This window comes from Gopherus flavomarginatus, chromosome 4 (genome assembly GCF_025201925.1).
Source record: "Gopherus flavomarginatus isolate rGopFla2 chromosome 4, rGopFla2.mat.asm, whole genome shotgun sequence".
In the NCBI taxonomy this organism is placed as follows: Eukaryota; Metazoa; Chordata; order Testudines; family Testudinidae; genus Gopherus; species Gopherus flavomarginatus.
The window spans coordinates 214,985,454-215,013,122 of NC_066620.1; the positions used below are offsets into that span (position 1 = coordinate 214,985,454).

The 27,669-nt window shown below is 52.6% G+C and overlaps 2 protein-coding genes and 1 long non-coding RNA gene across 6 annotated transcripts in view; 1 reads left to right on the plus strand and 2 right to left on the minus strand.

The window, feature by feature from the left end:
- The first annotated feature begins 499 nt into the window (after window positions 1–499).
- Window positions 500–13,881, plus strand: ADGRF3 (adhesion G protein-coupled receptor F3). The gene is made up of 9 exons (XM_050951664.1): window positions 500–851; window positions 1,353–1,571; window positions 3,991–4,200; window positions 4,933–5,076; window positions 7,060–7,256; window positions 10,977–11,168; window positions 11,839–13,251; window positions 13,565–13,606; window positions 13,792–13,881. The coding sequence occupies exons 1-9, from the start codon at window positions 500–502 to the stop codon at window positions 13,879–13,881; spliced, it is 2,859 nt and encodes a 952-aa protein (XP_050807621.1).
- A 3,118-nt stretch (window positions 13,882–16,999) lies between these two features.
- LOC127048908 (uncharacterized) lies at window positions 17,000–21,751 on the minus strand. Its single transcript, XR_007773809.1, has 2 exons — window positions 21,271–21,751; window positions 17,000–17,416 (listed from the first exon to the last, which is right to left on the minus strand). It is a non-coding gene; the product is annotated as an uncharacterized LOC127048908 (long non-coding RNA).
- Window positions 21,752–24,696: 2,945 nt separating this feature from the next.
- The window catches only part of HADHB (hydroxyacyl-CoA dehydrogenase trifunctional multienzyme complex subunit beta), a 96,918-nt gene continuing 93,945 nt past the window's right edge, over window positions 24,697–27,669 (minus strand). For all 4 annotated transcript variants that reach the window (XM_050948855.1, XM_050948856.1, XM_050948853.1 and 1 more), the window contains exons 14-16: window positions 27,467–27,541; window positions 26,748–26,912; window positions 24,697–25,868 (exon numbers count right to left, since the gene is read on the minus strand). In XM_050948855.1, coding sequence (XP_050804812.1) covers window positions 25,833–25,868; window positions 26,748–26,912; window positions 27,467–27,541 — 276 coding nt within the window. In that variant the 3' untranslated portion in view covers window positions 24,697–25,832. The remainder of the gene's footprint in view (window positions 25,869–26,747; window positions 26,913–27,466; window positions 27,542–27,669) is intronic.

The window sequence follows — 27,669 nt, forward strand, 5'->3', positions numbered from 1 at the left end:
CCGAACATCTCACCCTGGCTATTCCCCAGGCCACCTGGCCAGCAAGTGTCTGCCCCCCCACAAACTGGCTGATGCAGGTCCATCCCCCCCACACCAAACATCTCACCCCGGCCATTCCCCAGGCCACCTTGCCCGCAAGTGTCCGGCCCCCCCAGACTGGCTGATGCAGGTCCAACCCACCCTACCACCACCTGGCCAGCAATCCCCCCCACACACCAAACATCTCACCCCGGCCATTCCCCAGGCCACTTGTCCGCAAGTGTCCGGCCCTCCCAGACTGGCTGATGCAGGTCCATCCCGCCCCACCACCACTGACTGGCATCCCCCCACCAAACATCTGACCCCGGCCATCCCCCAGGCCACCTGACCCGTTTCCATCTGCCCCCACCTCAACTCCCTACTGCCTGACCGGGACCCATCCCCTGCTGACTCTACTGCCTGCTCCACCCCCTCACAGCCACAGTCAAGTCTCCTGGGGGAGGGGGTCTCCGGAGTGCACATGGGCCTGGCCGATGCCCAGTTGGCAGCCCCAGGGTTGGCAGCAATAGCAGAGGGGTCTCTGGAGCGCCTGCGAAAGCCTCTGGCTGGCTCGGCAGCCATCTCCCAGCAGGCACCGAGCCGAGCAGGCTCCCACCCTGTCCTCACCATCTTCTCTCTCCTCCTGACCTCAGAGTGTGGCCCAGTGCAGGGCGCCAGTCGGGAGTGCCGCTGCCTGCCAGGCTATGAGTGGAACCGCGACGTCTGCGGCCAGTATGCAGCCTGCGGGGCCTTCCTCCTCTCTCCCTGCAGCTGTCTCCGCTGGATGGCCGAGAGCCCCGGATACTGCCAGCCACTGCTCCCCAGCACCGCAGGCAAGCTCCCAGCTGCCCTGTGCCCGAGCCTGTCCCAGGGCCAGGTGCCATGAGACGCTCAAGGTGGTGGGTGAAATGATCCCCGGACTCCTGGGTTCCCACCTCTCTTTGCCAGCCCAGGGGAGAGCTGACTGACGGGGGCGAGGGGCCTCAGACCCAATTCTGCACGTGGAACAAGTGGGGGGTCCAAGAAATGAGGCACCCAAGTCTGTGCCATGCTGGCAAGGGGTCTGCTCACTCTCTTGTCCCCTTCTTGCACTCACATGCCCACCTGACTCGCTAGGCGCACGGGAGGCTTCCCGGAAGCTCTCCAAGATGCTGGCTTCCAGGTGCGCTGGGCTGGGCTCCGGGAGCCCCTGAGCGCCCAGGCATCCTGCCCGTGTATCTGAAGGCTGCTGTCAGTCTGTGGAGAAGCGTCCTACTTTGGGCTTACCCGACGGGTGGTGCCCGGTGGGGGCTGCTGTCGAGACCCTGGGCATGAGCCCCTGCTTCTCATTTCAGGCACTGCGAGCCCAACGTCGGCCCCCCAGCTAATCCCAGCAGGGGACAACCTCACCATCTCCTTCAGCCTGGGGGCGGGGGCCACTGAGGTGACATGGTACCTGCTCAGCCCCGACGGGAGCTCGACGAGGGAGCTCCACAATGGGACACAGACGATGCTGGTAACGAACGGCTCAGTGGCCGTCCTGAGAGTCAGCTCCATCTCCGCGGACTGGGCAGGTACATCCCCCCACGCCCCAGTGCTAGGAACAGTGCAGACTGCAGGAGACCGAGGCTCCCAGGCAGTTCTCACCAAGACCGGCTGCTCTCCCCAGGCCACCTCTGGTCGGGGCAGGCTGGTAACAGGAGCGATCTAGCTCTAACCCCTCCCCGGGGGCGCATTAACTCCTGGGCAGCAGGAGAGGACATCGAGTCTCCCTAGACTGATCCTTCCACCCTCCCGCCCTGGTCCCTCTCTCTGAGAGCCGCTCCTAGATGGACGAGCTTGACCATTGCATTCCGCATTGGGGAGGGCTGGTGGGTCGCTGTGCCCCTGAGTCAGCATGAGTCACTGCAAAGGGGCATCATTCAGGGATTTCACACGGGCACGAGGGGCCGGCCTGGAAGCCCCACATCCTCAGCACTGGTGCAGCACAGGCGGTGCAAGCTCCACCCACCAGCCCTCACCTGGAGGGACACCCCCACCCCCAAGGGATGGGAGGGGAACTCAGCACCCTTGCTGGTGCATCCTGCTCCGTGGGACAATATTCTCCTGGCGGGAAGTGGGGCTGTCCCAGGATTTTTGCCTCTCTCTTCCACGATATTGTGTTACCACGTCCTGATGCGTCAAATGAAGAGAGGGGTCCTTTAATTGTCCCTTGTGCTGGTTGTAATACAGCCAGCAGCGACTCAAGAGCAGGGGTACTAACCTCAGGGACGACTGTTGGGCCCCAGGGCACAAACCCCTGTGAGTTCAGTACGTAGATCTCACCAACCAATGGGCAAGTGTGAACTCCCTAGGCACTATAACAGCCCTAGCATGGAGTCACCGACAGTCCCCTTGGGAACGCCGACCTGTCTTGCCGCCCAGGTGAGCCTGCCTTTGTGATGGATGGTCCCTTATGCCAAGGATCTCAGCTATATTCAGATTACTCCCAGTCCCAAAGGACCAGTCACTGACCCCAGGTCAATTGCACCTCAGATCCCAGACCAAAGACAAGGCTTGTAGTCAATCCTCTAATCAACTATCTAAAGATTTATTAAATAGGAAAACGAAACCAGAGAGTTATTTACAAGGTTAAAGCAGGTAAACATAGATACACCCATGAGTTCCAATCTTACATTTTAAAAGGTAATAGAAGTTTCTATAATCAGCAAACTCTATATGACCTCTAGGGCTAGCCCAGGCTAAGCAGCTGGGGATCTCTCGCTTACGCCGAGTAAACATGGGCCCCAGCATCCAAGCAACATAATGATCCCGTTCCCTCTTGTTAGGGGATTATATTCCCCTTCTCCCTTGTGCTCTGAGCTGCAAACTCAGATGATGAGAGGAATCCCCTTGCATGACTCTGCTTCACTGGGAGGACAAAACAACCAATGCCTTTGTCCTCTTTAACATCCCCCAATAGCCTGCCTGGTGTCGCTAGATCTTTCTTGCTGGGCAGGATATCACACCTTCTGCTGGAGATGAGCACTTCCCACTAGTTATCTCTCTCCTGTCTGGTGATTTGTACAGTCACAGAGTCTCATAGTACAACCGCTCAGATATTACCTTACACTGTGGGCTGCAGATGTTATCAGTGAGCTGAATGCCGGCAGCCAGGCACTAGCATTTAATGAAGTCTAAACACATTCTTATAATCTCAGTAGCTGTTTTAACAATACTAACATGCAGATGAGCCAGATCAATTGCAGCTAAGGATTTGTCAGTGTTCAGTGGACACATGGGGACCATGGTGCGAGCAGGTATCTGGTGTGCCAGCATCACACTAATCTTGCTGGACCCTGTGAAAATCAGGTCTGTCCCACTCAGAGCAGGGTAAGGGGAGACCCTGTTTGATGTGCACCCTGGGCCTCTTCGCTGAAGCTGCGCAGGCGAGTTAGGGATGATGCAGGAGTCCATTCACCCACGAGGACCCCAGCACGTGAGCCCACTAAAAGCCGTCAGCCCATCAGTCACCTGTGGGCTGGAACAGAGCAGGGATTCTGCACCGGCCAACAGGCGCAGCAGTGTTTGCAGGGAGGAAGTCTTTCCAGTGGGAAGTGCCGAGGCGGGGTACCAGGAGGCAGAGCGGAACGTCTCAGGTTAGAGCCATGCCAGTGGGGCTCACTCTCACCCTTGGGCAAAGTCCCCCAAGCCCATTAGCCATCACAAGCGCTGAGGACTCTGGTTTTCCACCTCATCCAACAATGGCAGCCCAGTGCCCCCTAGTGCTGACGGAATAGCATAGACCAGCTCCGCTACTGGTTCACCCACAACACGCCCTGCAGCCGCTGATGTCTCCCAGCCAAGCCCTGAGCCTGCCTCACTGGAGAGATCAGACCCCCCAGGTGGTGATGGTGCTGCAGAGGGTGCCCCTCCCCGCTATCTGCCTCATCCTCGCGGAGCAGGCCGGCGGGAAGAGCGAGCCAGCTCGTGACTCTGGTCTGTGTCCGTCAGGGGAGTACATATGCCAGTACGTCTGTGAGAACTCCCAGCTGCAGCTCAGGCAGCAGGTCAGCATCTTGCTGGGCCCCGAAGACATCGTCCAGACCCTGGCCCAGGTGTCCATGAACTGCAGCTCCTCCGGCGGGATAAACCTGCGGTGTTGTATCAGGAACAGAGGCAAAGCCTATCGAGTGTCCTGGATTCCTGGCTCCAGAGCTCCAGGTGCGTGGGAGGCCGAGTGGGGTGAGCACTACACACACCGGGGGGACCCTGGAAGTCAAGGAACCTGCCCTGAGTCTGGGAGTGGAAGTCAGGGCATGGGAACGCAGGCTCTGACCAGTGTTCCAGCTGGCCTAGTATCCCGTTCCCTGGAATTCCAGGAGCTGGACACCTCCAGCCAGCGGGCAATGCCAGCATGTCCTTCCTGGCCCCTGCAGGAGATCAGCTGATGCAGGAGACGAGATGTCTCTTAGCTGAGTTTTCCTGCCTAGGAGCGTCACTAGTGCCTATATAAAATGACCCATCAAGCCACAGGCTTTGATTCACCCACCTCCCGCCAGAGGCGCCCGATGGGCTGGCTGCACGTTGCTCAAACGAGTATCTCCTCTTGGCATCACCGTGGTGTCTGGTGGTGAGAGCCAGAACGAGGCCCTCTTCCGGGCAGTCCCTGACGTGCTGGGTGGCCTTCCACAGTCACGTCTCCCTCGCTCTGCTGCAGAGTCCCTGTCTCTGCACTGCGGCTGAGGCTTAGGCGTGCACAGGGGCCTAATTAACCAATGCGTGTTGGTCAGGTGCTTTGAGATCAAACACGTGCTCTCTGAACCTCCCCCTTCCCACGCTGACCAGCCCTGGCCTCTGCAGCCTCTCGTCACGCCAACCCCTGAGCCCATCAGTCCGGGCGCTAGGCCTGCCGTGCCCCTCGCATGTACCTGTGTCTCCTGTTCCCTCTCTCAGCTGACCTGGTGGGTGACACGGACCCTCTGTGCCATTTCCTCCCCCTGGAGACCTGCCCCGCCCAGGACACTCGGTACCAGTGCGTGTTTGAGAGCGAGGGGCTGGGTGCGGCCCAGGCAGTGGTGACGGTATCTGTAATACAAGGTAAGGAGCGCTAGGCGAGCCACAGGAGTCCTGTTTGTCCTCAGCTCCCCAGGGGTTGGGGACGGTGATAGGGCTCTTGCCCCCAGCTCTCGCTGGGCTCAGCAGCCAGACCACAATGGCGTTGGGTTAAAGCCACTCCAGCTCTCAGGGGCCCTCTATGCTTGTGATTCTCTCTGCTTGTACGTGCTACCATAGTGTGAGCATCTTTCAGCTGTGTGTCTGACGGCGGGTACGCGCTACCATAGTGTGAGCATCTTTCAGCTGTGTGTCTGACGGCGGGTATGCGCTACCGTAGCATGATCATCTCCCAGCTGTGTGTCTGATGGCGGGTACGTATTACCGTAGCATGATCATCTCCCAGCTGTGTGTCTGACGGCAGGTACGCGCTACCATAGTGTGAGCATCTTTCAGCTGTGTGTCTGATGGCGGGTACGCGCTACCATAGTGTGAGCATCTTTCAGCTGTGTGTCTGATGGCGGGTACGCGCTACCATAGTGTGAGCATCTCCCCGCTGTGTGTCTGACGGCGGGTATGCGCTACCGTAGCGTGAGCATCTCCCAGCTGTGTGTCTGATGGCGGGTACGTGCTACCATAGCGTGAGCATCTCCCAGCTGTGTGTCTGATGGCGGGTACGCGCTACCATAGCGTGAGCATCTCCCAGCTGTGTGTCTGATGGCGGGTACGCGCTACCATACTGTGAGCATCTCCCAGCTGTGTGTCTGACGGCGGGTACGCGCTACTGCAGTGTGAGCATCTCCCAGCTGTGTGTCTGACGGTGGGTATGCGCTACCGTAGCATGATCATCTCCCAGCTCTGTGTCTGATGGCGGGTACGTATTACCGTAGTGTGAGCATCTCCCAGCTGTGTGTCTGACGGCGGGTACGTGCTACCGTAGTGTGAGCATCTCCCAGCTGTGTGTCTGACAGCGGGTACGCGCTACCGGAGTGTGAGCATCTCCCAGCTGTGTGTGTGACGGCGGGTACGTGCTACCGTAGCGTGAGCATCTCCCAGCTGTGTGTCTGACGGCGGGTACGCACTACTGTAGTGTGAGCATCTCCCAGCTGTGTGTCTGATGGCGGGTACGCGCTACTGTAGCGTGAGCATCTCCCAGCTGTGTGTCTGATGGCGGGTACGCGCTACTGTAGCGTGAGCATCTCCCAGCTGTGTGTCTGATGGCGGGTACGCGCTACTGTAGTGTGAGCATCTCCCAGCTGTGTGTCTGACGGTGGGTACGTATTACCGTAGTGTGAGCATCTCCCAGCTGTGTGTCTGACGGCGGGTATGCGCTACCGTAGTGTGAGCATCACCCAGCTGTGTGTCTGATGGCGGGTATGCGCTACCGTAGTGTGAGCATCACCCAGCTGTGTGTGTGACGGCGGGTACGCGTTACCCTAGCGTGAGCATCTCCCAGCTGTGTGTCTGACGGCGGGTACGCGCTACTGTAACGTGAGCATCTCCCAGCTGTGTGTCTGATGGCGGGTATGCGCTACCGTAGTGTGAGCATCACCCAGCTGTGTGTGTGACGGCGGGTACGCGTTACCCTAGCGTGAGCATCTCCCAGCTGTGTGTCTGACGGCGGGTACACGCTATCGTAGCGTGAGCATCTCCCAGCTGTGTGTCTGACGGCGGGTACGCACTACCGTAGCGTGAGCATCTCCCAGCTGTGTGTCTGACGGCGGGTACGCGTTACCCTAGCGTGAGCATCTCCCAGCTGTGTGTCTGACAGCAGGTACGTGCTACCGTAGCATGATCATCTCCCAGCTGTGTGTCTGACGGCGAGTACTTGCTACAGTAGCGTCATCATCTCCCAGCTGTATGCCCAGAGGACTTTCCCTGGCGATTGGACCATGTTCCACAGCTCCGATCCTTTGTGCACGCCTGGTTCCCATTCTTTGCTCCACATGAGTCGATTGTTATTTACGGTGTCATTGTCCCATGTGCTTTGCCCTCACTCTGTCTTCTCCTCCCTCCCCGTTGTCCCAGCTGGGGATCCCTTCTGTCCCAGCAATGACTCGCAAGGCATGTGGGCAGCCACCAAGGCAGGGCAAGTGGCCGAGATCTTGTGTCCTGACAACAGAGCTGGGACAGTGCAGAGGAGCTGCTCGGCAGGAGGAGTCTGGGGAGAGGTGATAAGCAAGTGCACCCACAGAGAGCTCCTGGCTGGACTGTACAGTGCTCAGGTGAGTGGAGGCTTCCTGCCATCCTCTTGCTCCTTAGACCTACGATCCTACACCCTGGCTCCCACACAGCCATCTGCATTTCAGCCTCAGCATTCATACTCCCCGAGGGGAGATTACTCTAACATCATCCGGGGCTCACTTAGGATGGAAATGAAGGAACCTTCTTCCCAATGATAAGGACATAAGAACGGCCGTACCAGGTCAGACCAAAAGTCCATCTAGCCCAGTATCTGTCTACCAACAGTGGCCAATGCCAGGTGCCCCAGAGGGAGTGAAGCTAACAGGCAATGATCAAGTGATCTCTCTCCTGCCATCCATCTCCACCCTCTGACAAACAGAGGCTAGGGACACCATTCCTTACCCATCCTGGCTAATAGCCATTTATGGACTTAACCACCATGAATTTATCCAGCTGCCTTTTAAACACTGTTATAGTCCTAGCCTTCACAACCTCCTCAGGTAAGGAGTTCCACAAGTTGACTGTGTGCTGCGTGAAGAACTTCCTTTTATTTGTTTTAAACCTGCTGCCCATTCATTTCATTGGGTGACCCCTAGTTCTTGTGTTATGGGAATAAGTAAATAACTTTTCCTTATCCACTTTCTCCACATCACTCATGATTTTATAAACCTCTATCATATCCCCCCTTAGTCTCCTCTTTTCCAAGCTGAAGAGTCCTAGCCTCTTTAGGGGTTTGGAGAGGGTCCCATATGAGGAGAGATTAATCATTTTAGTTGCCCTTCTCTGAACCTTTTCTAGAGCTAGAATATCTTTTTTGAGGTGAGGAGACCACATTTTTAAGCAGTATTCGAGATGTGGGCGTACCATGGATTTATATAAGGGCAATAATATATTCTCAGTCTTATTTTCTATCCCCTTTTTAATGATTCCTAACATCCTGTTTGCTTTTTTGACCGCCTCTGTGCACTGTGTGGACATCTTCAGAGAACTATCCACGATGACTCCAAGATCTTTTTCCTGACTCACTGTATCTAAATTAACCTCCATCATATTGTATGTATAGTTGGGGTTATTTTTTCCAAGGTGCATTACTTTACATTTATCCACATTGAATTTAATTTGCCATTTTGATGCCCAATCACTTAGTTTTGTAAGATCTTTCTGAAGTTCTTCACAGCCTGCTTTGGTCTTAACTCGCTTGAGCAGTTTAGTATCATCTGCAAACTTTGCCACCTCACTGTTTACCCTTTTCTCCAGATCAGTTATGAATAAATTGAATAAAATTGGTCGTAGGACTGACCCTTGGGGAACACCACTAGTTACCCCTCTCCATTCTGAGAATTTACCATCAATTCCTACCCTTTGTTTCCTGTCTTTTAACCAGTTCTCAATCCATGAAAGGAACTTCCCTTTTATCCCATGACAACTTAATTTACGTAAGAGCCTTTGGTGAGGTACCTTGTCAAAGGCTTTCTGGAAATCTAAGTACAAATGATGCGTGTGTAACCTTTGGGTGGGCTCGAGTTCCCTTCATTACCCATCTCCAGTGCCTAAAAACAATCCAACTCCCATAGAAAGTAGCTGGAGACCCAGAGTTCAGTCTCTCAGGATTTTCAGGAAGGATTGCACAGGGTCACCCTCCCACCTTCAAGTCCCCAAAGGAACTAAAGAAATGAATTTAGTTCAATAACTTTAAAAATCCTACGATAAAGAAACAAATAATACTCTAACGCAGGCCTGCACAACTCGTAAAGTGGCGAGGGCCATATTACTCCAAAGAACACAGCTGAGGGCCGAAACCCCCTGACCCCACCAAAACACCGCCCTTCCAGCACCGTCTGGCCGCCCCCTCTCCGAAACACATTCTCCTCCCCGCCGCAGTGCCACCTGGCCCTATGGAAACAACTCCCCCTCCACCCACAAAGTATAAAGCCTCTCTGCCACAGCCCGCTCACTCGGCCAGTCATTCCCCCATGGATAAGGGGAGGGGAAGAGGGGGACAGTTTGAAGGGATTTTCTGGGGCTATGAACTAAGAGGAGGGGAAAGGGGGACAGCATGAAGGGATTGGATGTGACTGTCCAGCACACAAACACAGGGGCCGCAGGGAGCCGGGGGGGGGGGGGGAGGGGTAGTGTGATAGGGGCCGGGGAAGGTCCTTGGACCAGAGAAGGAGGTAGCAGTCGGGGCAGAGCAGGTGCCACACACACACACACACACACACACACACACACGTTGTGCAGGCCTGCTCTAATGTTTACAGCTTGACACGGCTACGTTATAACCACAGATGTTACCTTCACAGTGATACAGAAACATCCATAAAGAAAACAGATTAAAATCTGGACAGTTCAGTTCCCCCAGAAACACAGTGAGAAGAAACTGAGTGCTCCCAAAAGCTTCGGCTGAGTTCACCTAAGTCTCAGTTCCAGTCTTTGGTCACCAGGTTTAGACAGTCTGAGTCTAAAACAGCATCTTCCCTCCCCCTGCTTGTCGGGATCTTCAACTGGATCCAGGCAGGCCCTTCCCCTGCTGAAATCCCTGCTAGCCAGCCAGCGACCTGATTAACCAGCCACTCAGTTACGTTCTAGGTCTAAAGAAAACCCTGCTGCAAAATGCTGCTGAGTTCGGGACACCAGCCTGCTGTCTGCTCCCGGGCTCAGCATCTCCCAGGGCACATGGCCCTTTGCAGGGACAGCTGCCCTCATGGAGTCTCACCCCAGCACCCAGGAACCTATTGGAGCAGACCCCAAACTACCACCCCCAATTCCAGAAACTTCTGGATGTGGAGTGCTTAATCCGCCTAGCAACAGTGACGCAGACACAACTCACTCCTACCTCCTCCCAGTGGGTCTCTTAAATAGATATCTGCCTATTAGCCACATGGATTACACATGAGCTCCTGAGGCTGCCCGATTTCCCAGGGTCTGAATTCTGCCCTAGCTCTTATCCTCATTAGCTCTCACAGAGCTTTACTAAAGAAGTCATGATCATTATCTCCATATTACAAATGGGGAAACTGAGGCACAGAGCATGACTTGCCCAGGGTCACCTAAGAGCAGAGCCGAGAATAGAGGGCTGGTCTCCTGAACCCCAGGCTAGTGGTGTAGATCTAGAATCTAGCCCATCCTGCCTCTTGTAAAGCCCTTCTGAGTGAGAGCAGATCTTCCAGAGAGACAGTCAGTCTGGCTCTAAAGCCTAAGGGTGATGGCAGCCCACTGTGACCCCAGCTGAGTTGTTCCGACTGTGAACCACCCTGGCCATTCAACCCTCTCGCTGTTCAGACTTTACGCCCCATCTCCAGCCTGACTGGAGCATGAGACAGCCCAGCAGCTCCCAGCAGCCTCGGGAGAGAGAGGCGTCTGCAGGGATACTGATGCTGACGCTTTGCTGGAGTGCAGGAAACGTTCTTGGATATAGGCCGGGGGCCTGGAAATTCACAGCCGTCCCTTCCAGTGTCCCAAAACTCCGCTGCATCCGTCAGTGCAAAGCATAGTCAGCAGGTTGCCTCTGCTGCTGCAAAGGGTCAGGACCGAGACCCCCTGTGGCCCAGACCTCCCTTCCACACCATCCCCTGGGAGCTGAGAAACGGCCACTGACTTCAGCGACTGCATGGCCGGGGGAGCGGGGTCCCTGCAGACCAGGCCTGTGGGTTGGATTAGAAGTGGAAGGCTCCGTAATGTCCATCCCTGAGATCGCCCCGGTGCCCCAGCCTGTTAAATCTCAGTCTCTCTTCCCCACCCCACCCCTTTTCCCTCTCCAGCTGGTCCTGGCAGGGCTGGGCAACCCCCGGAGTGAGCTGGCGCGGCTGACTGAGTGGCTGAGGGTGGAGACTCAGCCTGGGAGGGGCTCTGTGAGCTCCGCCTGGGACCTGCTGGCTCTAGTGACCACGGTGGACACCATCTCCCGTATTGCCGGGAACGCCGGCCTGCACCTTAGCAGCAGTACCATGGCCGTGAGTACCTGGGACACGGCGCTAGTTGGCTCGCAGACCCCGTGGGACGTGGGCAGCCCACATTGGATGGGACCGGCCGGTGGGATGCTGCACGGCTCGCACAGCCTGCTGTGACCCTTCAGCTGGGGAGAACCAGCTGCCGGGCACGATGCACTGTGTTCGCCAGGACTTCAGGTCGGAGCCAGACCCTGTTGTGTGGGGCGCTGCACAGACACGGTGTCCCCAACCCTAGGCAGTAGCAATCTTATACTACCCATGAGTTTGGCCCTGTATCATTTTCAGTCTATTTGTTTTCAGCATTTGCAAAGCGAGGCCTTGTCCTGCCTCGACAAAGAGACTCAGAGAAGGAAAGGGGGGAGCCAGAAGGAAAGAGAACTGGGGGGGAGGATGGAGAGAGAAAAGATGAAGCTAGACTGAGGGCCCACACAGACACCCTGCTGGTGTGGTAGACGCCAGAACGTCAGCATTTGCCGGCAAATACCAGAATTACCACAGCGTCACTGCAGTTAGCACCTGTGCTAAGGGTGGGGCAGAGCGAGACATCCCAGACAGCCATGGCCTAAACACTGACACTGTCGCTCCTGGGGGGCCAGGGAGAGGCCAGCTCTGGGAAATCAGCCCTCGAGGTGACGAGGCCCGTACAATCCAAATGCCATCTTTGTGCTTGCAGACTTTCCTGGCAGTCATCAGCCAGATGCTTGACTTCGATCCCCAGGCCCTGTGGGCCAAGGCACAAGCTGACTTGCCCTCCATGGCCTCCACGTTCCTGCAGTCCATCGAGAACATCACCAGGCGGCCAATCCCCGCGGACGGCAACTTCAGCTTCACCCTGCCCAATGTCGAGCTCCAAGGATCCGTGTTCGATCCGGATTCGCTGACTGACTACAGCAAAACCTTCCATGTGCAGCCCCTGCTCCAAATCCACATCAGCCAGGATGTGCTAGAGCAGCTGGTGCAGCTCGGGGCCAATGTCACCGTGACCAGCATGGCGCTGAAGACACTGGGCGGACTCCTGCCTGCGAACTACGACCCAGGGCTGGGCAGCTCTAGCTACGTCCTTGGTAGCCTGCTCTTGTCCAGCAGCATCATGTCCAGCAACGGGAGTGTGAGCCAGGCGGAGATTGCCATTACCTTTGGTCACAGGAACGCGACAGAGGACGAGGCTGTGGCAGCATTTGGGGAGGAGAGGCCCCAGTGCGTGTTCTGGGACCATGGCTTGTTCCAAGGGGAAGGAGGCTGGTCCTCCCAGGGATGCCAAACCTCTGGCACAGGCACCACCACCAAGTGCACCTGCCAGCACCTGACCTCCTTCTCCATCCTCATGTCCATCCATAGCATCACGGATAGCTTTTGGCTGGACTTCCTGAGCCAGTTTGGAGTCTGTGCTTCCATCCTGGCCCTGATCCTCTGCTTGGGGATCTACTACCTGGTCTGGCGGTCGGTGGTCAGGAATAAGATCTCTTACTTCCGCTACATGACTCTGGTCAACATCGTCCTGTCTCTGCTGATGGCCAACGCATGGTTCCTGGGCTCCACCTGGATGACCCCGAGCCACGAGAACAAGCTCTGCGTGGCTGCCACGTTCTTCATGCACTTCTTCTACCTGGCCACGTTCTTCTGGATGCTCGTCCAAGCCCTCATGCTTTTCCACCACCTAGTGTTTGTCTTCCACCAGCTGGCCAAAGCCTCCGTCACGCCTCTCGTGGTGACCATCGGGTACCTGTGCCCACTCATCATTGCTGCCGCTGCCGTGGCTGTTTACTACCCCAAGCAGGGCTACATCAAGACCATGGCCTGTTGGCTCAACGGGCACAATGGGGCGATTTACACCTTCTCTGTGCCTGTCCTGGTCATTGTCCTGCTCAATGTGCTGATCCTTTTCGTGGTGGTGATGAAGCTAATGAGGCCGTCAGTGTCCGAGGAACCCAAGGGAGAAGACAGGAAGATCCTGCTCGGCATTCTCAAAGCTGTGCTCATCTTGACACCCATCTTTGGCCTGACCTGGGGGTTGGGGATTATCACCATGACGAGCAAGAACTCTGAAGTTTTCTATTATATGTTCACTGTCCTGAACGCATTTCAGGTGGGTGATGCGACATGGCACTCTGCCACATGTGCAAGACTCTAAATGCCCATTATCTCCCTCCAGCTGCATGGGGCCCACATCCAGACACAAGGCCTGGGAGCCTGCTAAGGGACAGGCAGCGAGGGACTGCCATGGCACAGAGCCAGCCCAGCCATGTCTCCCTTCTCTCAGCCATGCCCCTGGAGCTAACCTTGATGAGCCTCAGAGGTCTCAGGAAACCAGGCCATCGGCTGGGGACTCACTGGACAGTGTTTAAGCAGCACCAGGTGAGACCCGATCAGTAAATGCCCTTTATTTCTCTTTCATGCAGGGTGTCTTCATTCTGGTCTTCGGCTGCCTCATGGACAAGAAGGTGAGTTTCTCCTCTTCCTGGCCTTCGCCAGTCGCTCTGGGCCAAAGACACTTCCAGCCAGCCATCAAAAACAACCACTCTCTTAATAGCATGAGAATGGTCATGCTGGGTCAGGCCAATGGTCCCTCCAGCCCCGTAGCCTGTCTCCCGACAGGGTAACAGGAGTGACCTTGTGTTCCCTACAGGTGTGGGACGCTCTGCTCGAACGCATCCAGAAAGAGCTCACCTCCGGGGCTACCACCGCTCAGGTGAGTTTGACCCCAGCTCCTGTGTAGCACCCTGCACAGCGGCACGGCCAGGAGTTAGCTGTTTTGTGGGCCACCGCGCTTCCCGGCTGACACTGCTCCCCTTGGGACGATGGGAGCAGCAGCCACACAAGGTGCAGCAGGTCCAAGGCAAGGCAGTCATCCAGGCTGAATAGCAAGAACGTTGATCCCGCTGGAGCTGAGAACAGACTTCCAAGTGAGGGAAGCCGGTGTCATTTACAAGACAATGCCCTGGAGAAGGGTGTGGCGAGATGGGATGAGGCGTAAGCTCACGGGCCTGCTCCAGACGAAGTGGGTATTCACCCAGGAAAGCTCGTGCTCCAATACGTCTGTTAGTCTATAAGGTGCCACAGGACTCTTTGCTGCTTTTAATTACAGAAGGTGGAGAAAGCGACTAGGGAAGGGGGCTGAGGGGCAGGACCGGCGCTAGGGGTTTGAGCGCCCTAGGCGGACAGCAATTTCGCAGCCCCGCGCGCTGGTCCCGCAGCTCTGGTGGAGCTGCCGCAGTGGTACCTGCGGAGGGTCCGGTGCTCTGTGGCTCCGGTGGAGCTGCCGCAGTCCTGCCTGCAGGCGGTCCACCGGAGCCACGCGAGCAGCCAACCATCCGCAGGCACCACTGCGGCAGCTCCACCGGAGCCGCCTGCCACCCCCTCCAGCAAAACGGCGCCCACCAATTATTCTGGCGCCCTAGGTGATTGCCTAGGCTGCCTAAATGGTAGCGCTGGCCCTGCTGAGAGGGAACAAATGGGGAGGAACTGATTGAGAATTTGAAAGCGGAAGTCAGCTTGAGGTGAAAGTGATCAGGAAATGGTGGAGTTCATGATTCTAAGGAATGGTAGGAGGGAAACCAGCACAATAAAGACAATGGATTTCAAGAAGGCAAATGTTAGCAAACTCCGAGAATTGGTGGGTAAGAGCCCATGGGAAGCAAGTCTAAGGGAGAACAGAGTTCTGGAGAATTGGAAGTTCTTTAGCGACATTATTAAGGACACAAGAGCAAACAAACCTGCTGCATAGGAAAGAGAGGAAGTATGGCAAGAGACCACCCTGGCTTACCCAGGAGATCTTCAGTGATCTGAGACTCAAAAAAGAGTCCTACAATAAATGGAAACTAGGTCAAACAAAGGATTAATATTAAAAAAAATCAACACAAGTTTTTTTGCAGGGATAAAATTAGAAAGGCCAAGGCAAAAATGAGATTAAACTAGCTAGGGACATACAGGGTAACAAGAAACCATTTTACAAATATGAGAAACAAAAGAAAGACCAAGGACAGGTAAGTCCATTACGCAGGGAGAAGGGAAAGACAATAACAGAAAACACAACAATGGCCGAAGTGTTAAATGTATTTTTTGTTTCAGTTTTCACCAAAAAAGTTAGGTGTGATCAGCCAACTAACATAGTGAACATCAGTATAATTGGGGTAGGATCTGAGGCTAAAATAAGAAAAGAACAAGTTAAGAATTACTTTGCTAAGTTAGGTGTCGAAAAGTCAGCAAAATACATCCTAGAATACTTAAGGAACTGGTTGAAGAGTTCTCAGAGCCATTAGTGATGATTTTTGAGAACTTGTGGTGGATGGGAGAGACTGCAGAGGTTTGGAAAAGGACCAATATAGTACCTATCTATAGAAAGGGAAACACAGACAACCCGGGGAATTACAGACCAGTCAGCTTAACTTCTGTACCGGAAAGATAATTAAGCAACCAGTTTCCAAGCACCTAGAAGCTAATAAGGTGATAAGTAACAGTCAGCATGGATTTGTCAAGAACAAATCATGTCAAACCAACCTGACAGCTTTCCTTGAGAGGGTAACAAGCCTCGTGGATATGGGGAGGCAGTAGATGTCATATAGCTCAACTGTAGTAAGGATTTTGCTACTGTGTCACATGACCTTCTCATGAGCAAACGAGAGCAATACAGCCTGGCGGGAAAACTGTTCCCAGAGAGTAGTTATCATGTTTCACAATCGAGCTGGAATGGCATATAGAGTGGGACCCCGCAGGGATCTGTCCTGGTCCAGCTCTAGTCAATAGCTTCATACATGATTTGGGTAATGGCATAGCGAGTACACTGATAAAGTGTGCCGATGATACCAAACTAGGAGGGGCAAGCACTTGTGGGGACATGATTAGAATTCAAAATGATCTTGACGAACTGGAGAAATGGTCTGAAATAAACAGGAGGAAATTCAATAAGGACAAATGCAAAGTATTCTACTTAGGAAGGAACGATCAGTTGCACAAATACAAAATGGGCAATGACTGCCTAGGAAGGATACTGCAGAAAGGGATCTGGGGGTCATAGTGGATCACAAGCTAAATATGAATCAACAATGTAATATTGTTGCAAAAAAAAAAAAGCAAACATTCTGGGATGTATTAGCAGGAATGTTGTAAGCAAGACAGGAGACGCCATTCTTCCACTCTACTCAGCACTGATGAGACCTCAGCTGGAGCATTGTGTCCAGTTCTGGGCACCACACTTTGGGAAAAATAGGGGTAAATTGGAGAAAGTCCAGTGGAGAGCAACAAAAATGATGAAAGGTCTAGAGAACGTGACCTATGAAGGAAGGTTGAAAAAAGTGGATTTGTTTTGTCTGGAGAAGAGAAGATGAGGGGGAACTTGATAACAGTCTGGAAGTACGTAAAAGGTTGCTATAAAGAGGAGAGTGATAAATTGTTCTCCTTAATCACTGAGGACAGGGCAAGTGGTAATGGGATTAAATTGCAGCAAGGGAGGTTTAGGTTGGAAATTAGGAAAAACTTCCTGTGACAATGCTGCCCATGGGAGCCAGCTGAGGTCACTCAATCAGGGTGAGCTGCAAACAAAACAGGGCAGACAAACCCCAGAAGCTGGTGGATATTCCAATACTTGGATTTACCAACCAGCACAGAACAGCTTCTGTAGCACCTCACTGGTTACTCAGAAGTCCAAACAACGCAGTTCCCTTAAAGTGCCCAGCCTCAGGCCTCTGTCCAGACACACCTGTCAGATATAATAATGATTCCTGAAAATCTTATCTCATCATATAAAAGAAAAGGTTCTTCCAACCCCAAAGGACCAAGCCTCAGACCCAGGTCAAATGATAACTTAGATCTTACCCAAAATACACTCTTAGAGCCAATTCTTATTAACTAAGCTCAAATTTATTTAAAAAGAAAAGGGAGAGAGTGTTGGTTAAAAGATCAATATACAGACAGACTTGAATTCAATTCTTGAGGTTCAGGCACATAGCAGAGATGAGCTTGCAGTTGCCAAAAGTCCTTTTAGAAATAGTCCAGAGGTTATAGTCCAATGTCTATATTCAAGGTGGCTCCAGTCAATGACTGGGAATCTCAATCCTTGTGGCTTAAAGTTTCCCCCTCTTGAAACCCAAAGCAGATCTGAGATGAAGCAGGATCGTGTCCCAGGGTTTTTATACATTTCCAGCAGCCTTTTGGCCTGAGAAAACAATAGGTTTAACTCTCCTTCTTCCAATCATCCTGGCAAATAGCACAGGGTAATTTATCCATTAAACAGTTCAGATACAGGTGACCACAACCTTCAAAGAGACACATAGACAATAATACTATTTCACTCCAGTGTCTTCCTAAATGTTAATATTCCTTTTTTGATCTTTGAATCAAAGCTATAGCCATAGACAAGACTTGTTTGCTTACATCACAAGACCTGAGCAAACATCTACCCTTCTACCTCTAACACTGCAGGCTGCATTTCAAAGCTCAATTCATTTACAGATCTTCCTAGCCAGTCTCTAAAGTTCGGCCCTGGGTCTGGTCAGTCTGTGAGGTAATTAACTCTGTCTGGCTCTGTCATCTTCCAATGAAATATTATATAACCCTCATAAGGTCACACTTCCGAACTGTCAGTGTGGCTAAGCACTGGAATAAATTACCCAGGGAGCAGGGCTGGCATGTGCTTGGAGTGGCACTTTCCAAGGGGCAACACTCCGGATCCTCTTTTTTTTTTGGCTTGGGGCGCAAAATGCAGGGAGCTGGCCCTGAGCGGAGGTGAGCTGCGGCAGTGGGGGGCACGGGGAGGGCTGCAAGAAGTAACCCTGGGGGGGGCAGAGGAACTGCTCCCCCCCAGCTCACCTCCGCCTCCTCCCCTGAGCATGCTGCCTCTCCGCTTCTCCCCCCTACCTCCCAAGCAAGCCTGGCAGGGAGGGGTAGGAGGTAAATGCAGCACACCTGGGGGAAGAGGTGGGGCTGGGGATTTGGGGAAGGGGTTGGAATGGGGCGGGGAAGGGGTGGAGTTGGGGTGGGGCTGGGGAGGCGTGGGGAAATTTTTTTGCTTGGGGTGGCAAAAAATTTGGAGCTGGCCCTGCTAGGGAAGTTGTGAAATAGACATCTCTGGAGGCTAGAAAAACACCTGTCAGGGTTGATCTAGCTAATACTTCGTCCTGCCTTAGTGCCGTGGGTGGGACTCGATGACCTCTCGAGGTCCCTTCCAGTCCTCCACTTCTCTGATTCTATGACATCTCAGCATGGCTGGGTTTCCTCCTGGGTCCATTTGGCAGCAGGGTCAGTTGCTGCTGCAGTGAAGGCTGCTCAGTAGCGTAAGGTCACCTCTATCCTTTGTCACGGGGGTGGGCAGGTTTGCCTCCTCCAAGGCTGATAGGGAGTGGTTGGTCAGACCTGGTCTCTGGAGGAAATCTGTCACTCCACAGTGTGGACATCAGCATGGGACGTCTCTCTCCGGCTCAGGCTCTCCCCGGTTGCCGTCGCTCCTCTCTGGGTTTGGACTGGGCTTTGCAGCTCCATGGTTCCACTGTCAGGCGAGAGTCTGCCTAGGTTATGCTCACTAGCGCTTGCTCTGCGTGCGAGTCACTAGCAGTCCAGCTTGTTGCTGGTACAGACCTGTCCTTCCTCCCCCTTATTTGTTGTGCTTTAGGCAGGGCTGACGCCTTCTGACAGCTGAATTTTTATCTGGGTTGGGGTCCCCCTGTATTTCCCATTACTCCCCTTTGAAAGCCCCCCCTGCTCACAAGCCCTGCACCATGACCTCTCTCTTGCTGAGCCGGGGCTTACCGCAGGGCCCTCCAGATGCCATCCTGGCATAGGGGGTCAGATTTCCCTCTTCCCTCCTCTGGGGCCTGAGTGTGCTGCAGCTGCCCGGCCTCCTGCCTTTGGCAACCCAGCGAGTGAGGCACCAGGACTCACCCCCGCAGGGCAGGAGGAAGGGGCATGAGCCAGCTGCATTTTGGCCATCAACAGGTGCCAGTGAGCTTAAAGTTTAGGGACCAAGTTCCCAGGCTGTGCACAAGGGCCCTGCCTGCTTGCATGGAAGCACCAGGCTCCTGTGAGCCACTGACGCTTGGCCAGACGGTGCTGTCTGCTGCGCAGACATGACGTGAGCCTGACGGGTCTTCCTCTTTACTCACAGAGAACAAGTGAAACTTTGGAGCCAAAGCCAAGCGAATGAAGCGGCCCAAGGCCTGTGCACGTGAGTACATCTGCTTGGGCTGCCTGGGCTTGGACTGCAGGGTCAGACCCCGCACTTCCCTCCAGCCCCTTGGTAGTTCTGGCCTGTTGGAGGGGGAACCTTCCCCACTGTGACCCCGTGCAGCACCGTGCATTTCCCTCGCGCCCTGGGAGTCGGCAGGCAGCCTGGACCAAGCGCTCCGAGAGCAGCCACGTGCCTGCCTTTGTCTCCCTGGCTTGGGGTGGGAGCAGCCCGTCCATCCTACAGAGCAGAGCTGGGCTTGGAAAGGTTGGGGTGGGATGCTAAGGTTCATTTACCTGCCCTGGGCAGCAGGTACCTGCCCCCTGTAGCTCCACGCTGTGCTCCCTCGCTGGCCACTGCTGCTACATGGCAGCCCCCACCCCCCTGGCAGGCAACTGTGAGTCAGCTCTGGGGGGAGGGGAGGGGTTATCCTGGCTGGACCTCCTGAGCAGCAGCCTGGGGGGCTTGGGTGAGTGTCATGCCAGGGCCCCTCCCCTCCTGGAGGTCGCTGTTGCCGGTGAGAAGAGGGCTGGGGGGAGTCCTCTCCTCTGACTCCCTGCCCCAGCCCCAGGGCAGCCTGCTTGCTGCACCGCAAACTCCTCATCCCCAGCCCAGCCCCACGCCCCCTCCCATGCCCCAACCCTCTGTCCCAGCCCAGAGCCTGCACCCAGCACCCACACTCCAATTCCAGTCCAGACCCCCCATCCCTCCCGTACCCCAATCCCAGTCCAGAGCCCATGCCCCTCCCACACCCAAACTCCCTCCCACAGCCTTAGGCAGGGGTGTGTGGGGGGAGGTGGGACTTGGACCCATTCTAGGCACCACCAAAAATTATACAAACCCATCGCCCCTGGTTGCACCTAGGAACCCAGAGCTGCCCTGCACCGAGCTAACTGAGGGTCCGTGGGTCCTGCAGCTAGGTGTTAGGCCCAGCTCAGGCAGACGTCCACATGGTCGCTCTGATGAAGCTAGCACACTAAAAATAGCAGTGTGGCCACCTGGGTGCCACCCAAGTACAGCCCCACCCAGGAGCCTAGGCATATGCTCCGACAGCTCGCTCACGGCCACACTCTAGCCCAAAGCTAGCGCCTGTATTTCTACCAGCCTGGGAATCACAACTCCAGCTGCTCTGGAGACGGCCATCTGCCGTAACAGCTAGGCAGGGGTGTGAAGCATAGATTGCCAGGGGCCCCTTTCCTCTGAGAATCTCCAAGCATCGTACATCTTGCAGCCTCATCAACCAAATGGTAAGAGCATGAATACTCAAAAAGCTCATTCTGCTCCCCTTCCAGCCCCCAATATTTAGCCCATTAGCAAAGCCCCATCATGACCTGGGCCATGCTACACCCCCCTAGAGTCTGTATGCCCATCTGCACAATGGATATCATACAACCTCCCTTGCAGGGGGCACTGAGAGAGGTGATTCCTATGTGCAAGGTGCTCTGAGATCCGTGGTTCAAAGGCAGCAGAATATATCGGTGAAATACCATCGTTGGCTGGGTGGATTGGGGCCTGCTCTCCACATTGCCAAGTGAATACCCCCTGCCACATTAAAGAATCCAATTCTCAGCACTATGGGGATGGTTCATTACTTAAAGGCAAGGCCTGTTTTGAGGCCCTAAATACTCAGTCATGGGCCAAAGGTCACTCCAGTGTGCCAGCAGTCAGCGTGAGTACTTGAGCAAGTACTGATGGCTGGTTACAGGCAGGAAAGTGATTCCTGGCTGCTGCTCCCGTCTGTTTCCTTTAGGTGCTGTCTACACTAGGAAATACTGGACCCTTAGTCCTCCATGTTTGCATTGTCCCTGACTGTAGCTGTAAGTGCAGATCTGGGAGCAGCTCAGAGAACAGGGGACCAAATAACCCATGTTCTCTCAGGATCAGAGTTCTGTGGCACCTTATAGACTAACGGATGCATTGGAGCATGAGCTTTCGTGGGTGAATACCCACCTCGTTGGATGCATCATTGTTCTCTCAGTGTCTCCAAGTCAAACCTGGCTAGTTCAGCCCTGCAGAGCCAGCAGAGCAAACCAGCACTCACCGCCCTGCTCCGTGTACTGATTCTGTGGAGACATGAGCAGTTCGAGGATTTTTAAGGGGACAAGAAAGGGTTTGGAGAAGCCAGTCCAGGGTCTATCTCTATGCAATGACAGCCAGTCAGCCCCTGTAGCATGCCTGGTAAAAGTACCACCCAGAGAAGGCTTCCATTGATGTATACATTGGAAAAACGTATACCAAAGCTATTGAGAGAATTAACATTAATAGGAAGTTTTTGTGCATCTGTCTCGTTACTTACAGAAGCAAATGCTTTTTGGAAGAGTAGTTCACTGTGTGTGTAGAAGTCTCTTTTAGCGTAATTAAAAAACTTTGACACATTCTATTGCTACAGAGGACCCCGTTCTGCAGTAATTTTTAAAGCCCTTTTTCTCGCTTCATAACCCACTTACCCGACCTCCATGTTGAAAGTGGAGCTTGTACGTGTAAGCGGCCTGCCCTGCAGCACGTTGCTGATTATGTAGTTTGATAAACATCAGCTGCCTTATTAATAAAAGAGCTTTAATCTTTTAAAAACAGCTTCTAATTATCTCTCTTCTAAATATTTTTCTACTTGGCAGGTTTTTGAAGACAAAAGCAGCTTTCAACTGAGTGAGATTCTTCCATGTTTCTCTTTTTTTCTGCATCATAAAAGCATTTACAGCTTCTGCTGCTGCAGGGGTGGAGAGATGAAATCTATAGCTTCATTTTTTACCATGTTTTAGTTCCTTTAAAAAAAAATCAATTCCAAATTGAAATTGCAAAGATGTTTTACATTTTAAATATATGCAACCTGCTGCAGCGAGAACACGGTGAAGAATGGCAGCCGTCAGCAAAAAGCAGAAATAAAACTTCAGCAAAGCAGCAAATTCGTGTCAATATTTGAATGTAAATCCTAAAAAGAGGATGCTCCTAAAATATGAAAGTAGCGTAGCAGTTTGTGGGTGCTGGGGGAAGAGAATGGCTGATAATCTGTAGTGTAAATCCGAGGCTATAAATACCAGCTTCTGCCTCTTAAATGCCCAGGTGAAGAATGACGTTAAATGTTAAGTTTCAAGAGGACACAGAGAATAAATACACGTGCTCCGTAGGTCAGTACAGCAGCTCGAGGTGCTCACGGAGCAGAGGTCAGCCGCAGCCTGGGCCAGTGGAGAACAGGGCACTAGACACCAGACCTAGTTTCTGATCCTGGTTCTGTGACCGAGCTGCTGTGCAATTCTGTCTTGTTTACTTAGTTCCTAGGCCCTTTGGGAGCAGGACCACACACTGCCTGTTTGTAGAGTGACTGGCACAGTGGGGGCCCACTAAGTACTGTAACACGTCTAATCGACAACTGTTTAGCAAGGGTAGTCGCTGTGACAGCAGATAGGCAAAAGTACTCGGGCTGTTCAGGTACAGCACTGCACAGTGGACAAGTAACATGCACCTGCCTTGACGGGGAGGGATAGCTCAGTGGTTTGAGCACTGGCCTGCTAACCCCAGGGTTGTGAGTTGAATCCTTGAGGGGGCCACTTAGGGATCTGAGGCAAAAATCTGTCTGGGGATTGGTCCTGCTTTGAGCAGGGGTTGGACTAGATCAAGGGCAGGCAACCTACGGCACGGGTGCTAAAGGCAGCACACAAGCTGCTTTTCAGTGGCACTCACACTGCCTGGGTCCTCCCCACCAGGGAGGCTCTGTATTTTCATTTAATTTTAAATGAAACTTCTTAAACATTTTGAAACCTTATTTACTTTACAATAGTTATTTACTAAACAACAGTTTAGTTCTATATTATAGATGTATAGAAAGAGACCTTCTAAAAACATTCAAATGCATGACAGGCACGCGAGACCTTAAATTAAAGTGAATAAATGAAGACTTGGCACACCACTTCTGAAAGGTTGCCGACCCCTGGACTAGATGACCTCCTAAGGTCCCTGCCAACCCTGGCATTCCATGATGGACAGAGAAAGCGTAGCAGTGACTTGCCAAAAGTCACCCAGCAATTCAGCGGCAGAGCTGGGAAAACAACCTGATCTCCCAAGCCCTGTGTTCTGCATAATGCTGCCTCTCCAGCGCAGCAATTGCCAGCTCTATGGCAAAAGTTGGGGCACGCTTCCCTGGTCTTTGATGAAGCTGTGCAGCTTACAGCCAGTGTTAACGTGACTAATGACAAGTAGTAGGTTTTAACACCAGCTTTTTAGCAGGGAGAGGAGAAATCCCTTGCCTAAAAACACAAATGGAGACCTAGCCTCCCAGTGGTTACAGCTTGCCGAGGTTCCTATTTTAATGACAGCTAGTTCCTGGGACTGACCCTCCCCTTTGGGTTAGTGATGTCACTGGTGAACTGCTTCTGGAGCCCCCTAATTCATGCGTCCAGAAGGACCTCAAGGCATGAGCGGTTCTGAAGCACATCCCCATATCTCCTAACCAGAGTCAGTGTAAGAGTTCAAAGGCCAGGTGATGTTTTCATTACGCTCGGGGCCTACACTCCCTCTCACTAGAGAAAGCAGCTAATGTGGGATTTAGGCTAGAGCTGAAATCGCATGTTCTGGAAGCGGCAGTTCTGCTTGTTTAATCCTGTGTCTAAATCCAGGAGCTGAATACATGGCCCGATTGTCAACCAAGCTCCACTCCCACTGGAGTTAACAGGAGTTGTGGCTGCTTCTCTCCTTTGAGACCTTGCGTAGCCTGTCTAACTTGGGCAGGCGAGCTAGGGACTTGCACTGCATCTGTCACCCTCCCATCACAAGGGAAGTCACAGTTTGGTTAATAACTTACCAGCAATTAGCATAACACAGCAGGTTACCGGCCCAGCCCTTCCATTTCCTGGGTGACAGAACGTGACCGTATTAGAAGTTAATTTAACCATAAAATGTAACCGAGACCCAGGCCACATTTCGGACAAGCAGTCGTAGGGAACTGGCCTTGGCTCCCCAGCACATTAACATTGCTCCTCTATACCCAATCTTGGTCACCCTCTTATGCAGCCTTCCCAGTGCTTGGGGGGAGGGGGAGTAACTAAGGCGATTTTGTGACTAGTATTTTAATAACCACTGGTGAACTCTGCCCATAACCTCAGTTTTAGCCTCTGGTAATCCCATGCATTACGTGTTCAAACGACAACCTGCAGCACACGCTTCTTTTATACAAGGAAACTAGGGAAAATGTCATTGTTTAGTCAAAACTGTTTTAGCAAAGTCTGTTTCCTCACAGGTACAAATGGCACAAGCTCTGTTCTGTTAAATGACCTGAGAATTTTAAGCATAAAACAGAAAAAAACAAGCCCAAAGTTACAGGCCGATGTGATGTATCCCATGTAGCTGTAGCCCGGTCAGTCCCAGGATATTAGAGAGACAAGGTGCGGGATGCAAGATCTTTTATTAGACCGACTTTCGTTGCTGAGAGTGAGAAGATTTTGAGCCCCACAGGTGTGGGAAAGGTACTCCCAGCGTCACAGCTAAATGCAGAGTGGAACAGACTGTTGCCAGAAGAAGAGCTCTGTGGGGCTGAAAGCCTGTCTCTCTTACCAAGAGAAGTAGGCTGACCTGTGATGAATCCTCTCATAATCCTGGCTTAGAGAGCACAGCTGATCTGCATGGCTGACACCAGACAATGTACCTAAGAAAATTTGATACTGAATTCAAATTCTTACACTGCTCCTATTTTTTTCTTCATGGTTCAATATACTGCAGACTTTTGTATTAAAACATGGAACTAAGTTGTCCTAGGGGAAGCTGGAGGGTTTGGAAGATGGGTAGGGACAGTTTCATATAAAAATATTTCTTTTAGAGTTAGATTCTGGAGCACAATTCTGCAGCACAATGTGCATTCTGTGGAGCCCCTTACTCCTATTTTCAAGAGTCCAGAACACCCTAGTGATATCTCCAAGCAGACAAGCCTCAGAGTACAGAGCGCTTGAAACCATCAGTGTACGTGTAAATAATCAAGGGAAGAAAAAAGAAAAAAAACCTGCCCAGTGTTCAAATTCTTCTCTGGTTTATTAAGGCTGACAAGTATCTAAAGCAGTTACAGTTACTGCCCAGTGCTGTTTGGACTCTGCACCATCCTTTACACACACTACCTCATTCAACTCCGTTTGGGTCTGCTCTTTGCTAAGTCACATCCCTAACTGGACAGCTGAGCTTTAGAGGCGGAGCCTGTAGATGGACACACTAAATACTTGGTAATTCTCTGTTGAAAACAATGCTTCACATTCCCAGACTGCATTACTCATTTCTTCCATAAGAAAGCCCCTGTTTATAAAGTTTTGGTTAACTGCAGGACCCCAACAGGCCTAAGAGCCACGCTAACTGTTTGGTGGTGTATTCGACAGAGCGTTAATTTGGTCCAGATCACTGACAGGGTAACGAGAAGATATTTACAAAGGCCACCAGGAATCCTTTCCAAGAAGGATCACAGATATGTTATTAGTGCATTGAAATGGCACTGCCTGGCACAGAACACGGCCAGATCCATTCAGCAGTTCCTTGTTCTCTTACTGGGGGTAAAGTTCCACAATCATTGCATGGCCCTGAAATGGAGAAGCAGAGCATGGTCACTCTAGTCTGAAAGGTACTGTCTGTAATACATGTACAAGTCAGCAGAAGAGCTTCATTTCCAAAGGACGTTAGTCATATTGTAGGAACGAGAAGAGATTAATAGCAGGTGTTTACTCAGTGGCAGCATGCTACAGACACAGGTTGGATTAAATGGTGCCATTCCCGAAGCACTGCCGGAGGAAGTGCATTCCTTTCAGGGGATGGGATTAGAAAGCATGCTGCGGGATACCCAGGAGTACTCTTCTCACCCAGATTAGAATGATTACGCAGCTCCCACAGAGTGTCTCAGCTGGATTGGGTTAGTGAGGATAGGACTGGCCTGGATGGGACCTCCCAAGTTACTGCGTAACCCAATCTCCTACCACTAACCACAACTGCCTAACAGCAACAGGTGTAATACTTCTCTGGAGGTTTCCAAGTGCCACTGGAGAGCAGGTGCTATCTGCCTTTTTCATACAGAGGTTCTTGTTCCTTACACAGGGAGTGGAACCTAACAAGCCAGACTTCAGTAGGATCCTCAGGGTTCATGAGACAGTGAAAACCACCCCTGCCAAAACCACAGCGGAGTGCAGAATCGTTCCTCCCTTTTGAACTATATCAACGGTGATATGCAGCACTGGCCACCAAATAAGGGTCACTCTCGGACAGCACTGCAATGCTGCAAAAGCAAGACTGGCTGGCTCCTTAGACCAGCTGCCTGGATAGTATTAAGGCCACCTGATGGTAACAAACTTCAAAGCTGCACCGATGTGCGGCATACACAGGACGTGACTTCTTGGTACCACGAGGAAGAGAGGAATTCCTGCCATTCTCAGCAGAGGGACAACGCTAGCATGCCCATGCAGCATTACCTGGCCTCCCGCAGCACAGGCAGCAACCACACCGTACTGCCCTCCTTCCTTCTTCAGCCTGTGAGCTGCAGTCATCACTAAACGGCAGCCAGTGGCACCAAAAGGGTGCCCCAGAGACAGGGAGCCCCCCCACTTGTTGAACTTCTCCAGAGGTGGGGCTCCAACCTGCAAGAACAAACCAAAGGAACAGGTTTGCCAACCTCTGCCTCTAAGGAGCCTGTCCCGCCCCCTCTGAGGCCTTCCCGCCGCAGACGGTCACCTGACCAACGTGGAGCTCAGGGACTGAAGAGACTTACGAGACCCGCTAGTCTCTGCTGCTGGTGTGCTCACTAGAGTTTACATCTGTGTTTCACTGCAGTGTAGGCCAATGTATGAGGCTTTATAGTGACAGTAGGCCAGCTACAGCCAGTTAGCTGCTAGAGGCCAGTGGTTTAATCTCACCTATCATTTTTACTGAGAAACATCAGCCGCATAGCTCTAGGTCTTTGCCTTCTCTTGGGGCTGGAGTGCCAGAGGTCACGTCAGAGTAGCTACAGCTCCTCGAACTAGGAAGAACTGAACCAAATGACTGATTTTTAGGAAGCTGGGTATTTCTCCCTTGTAGAAACACAATACGGGCCTTAGAATTGCTATGCAGTTTGGATAGGCTTTTACAGCCAGGAATTAAAATGACAAAAGCAACACTGATCTTAAAACCCGCTTCCTTCTTATGTCCTTACCTTAGACTTTCTGCCCATGTAGTTTTGTGCAAACCAATCCGAATCCATAGCTTTCAGGTTAGCCAAAATCTGCCCCTAGAAGGAAGGGGAAAAGACTCCAGGACTACAGCAGACTCAGAATGAGGAACTGTAAAAGCCGTGTTATCCGGCTTGTACCAACTGGAAAGCTCTATAAACTGGCATTTCTAATCTTCAGAGAAAGT

Bases quoted from the DNA above. Each gene is read 5' to 3' on its own strand.
- ADGRF3 (XM_050951664.1), top strand. From the start codon at position 500: ATGGGCCTGGCCGATGCCCAGTTGGCAGCCCCAGGGTTGGCAGCAATA. The intron at 1,572-3,990 runs GTACATCCCCCC...TGTGTCCGTCAG, and splicing joins CATCTCCGCGGACTGGGCAG to GGGAGTACATATGCCAGTAC. The intron at 7,257-10,976 runs GTGAGTGGAGGC...TTCCCTCTCCAG, and splicing joins CTGGACTGTACAGTGCTCAG to CTGGTCCTGGCAGGGCTGGG.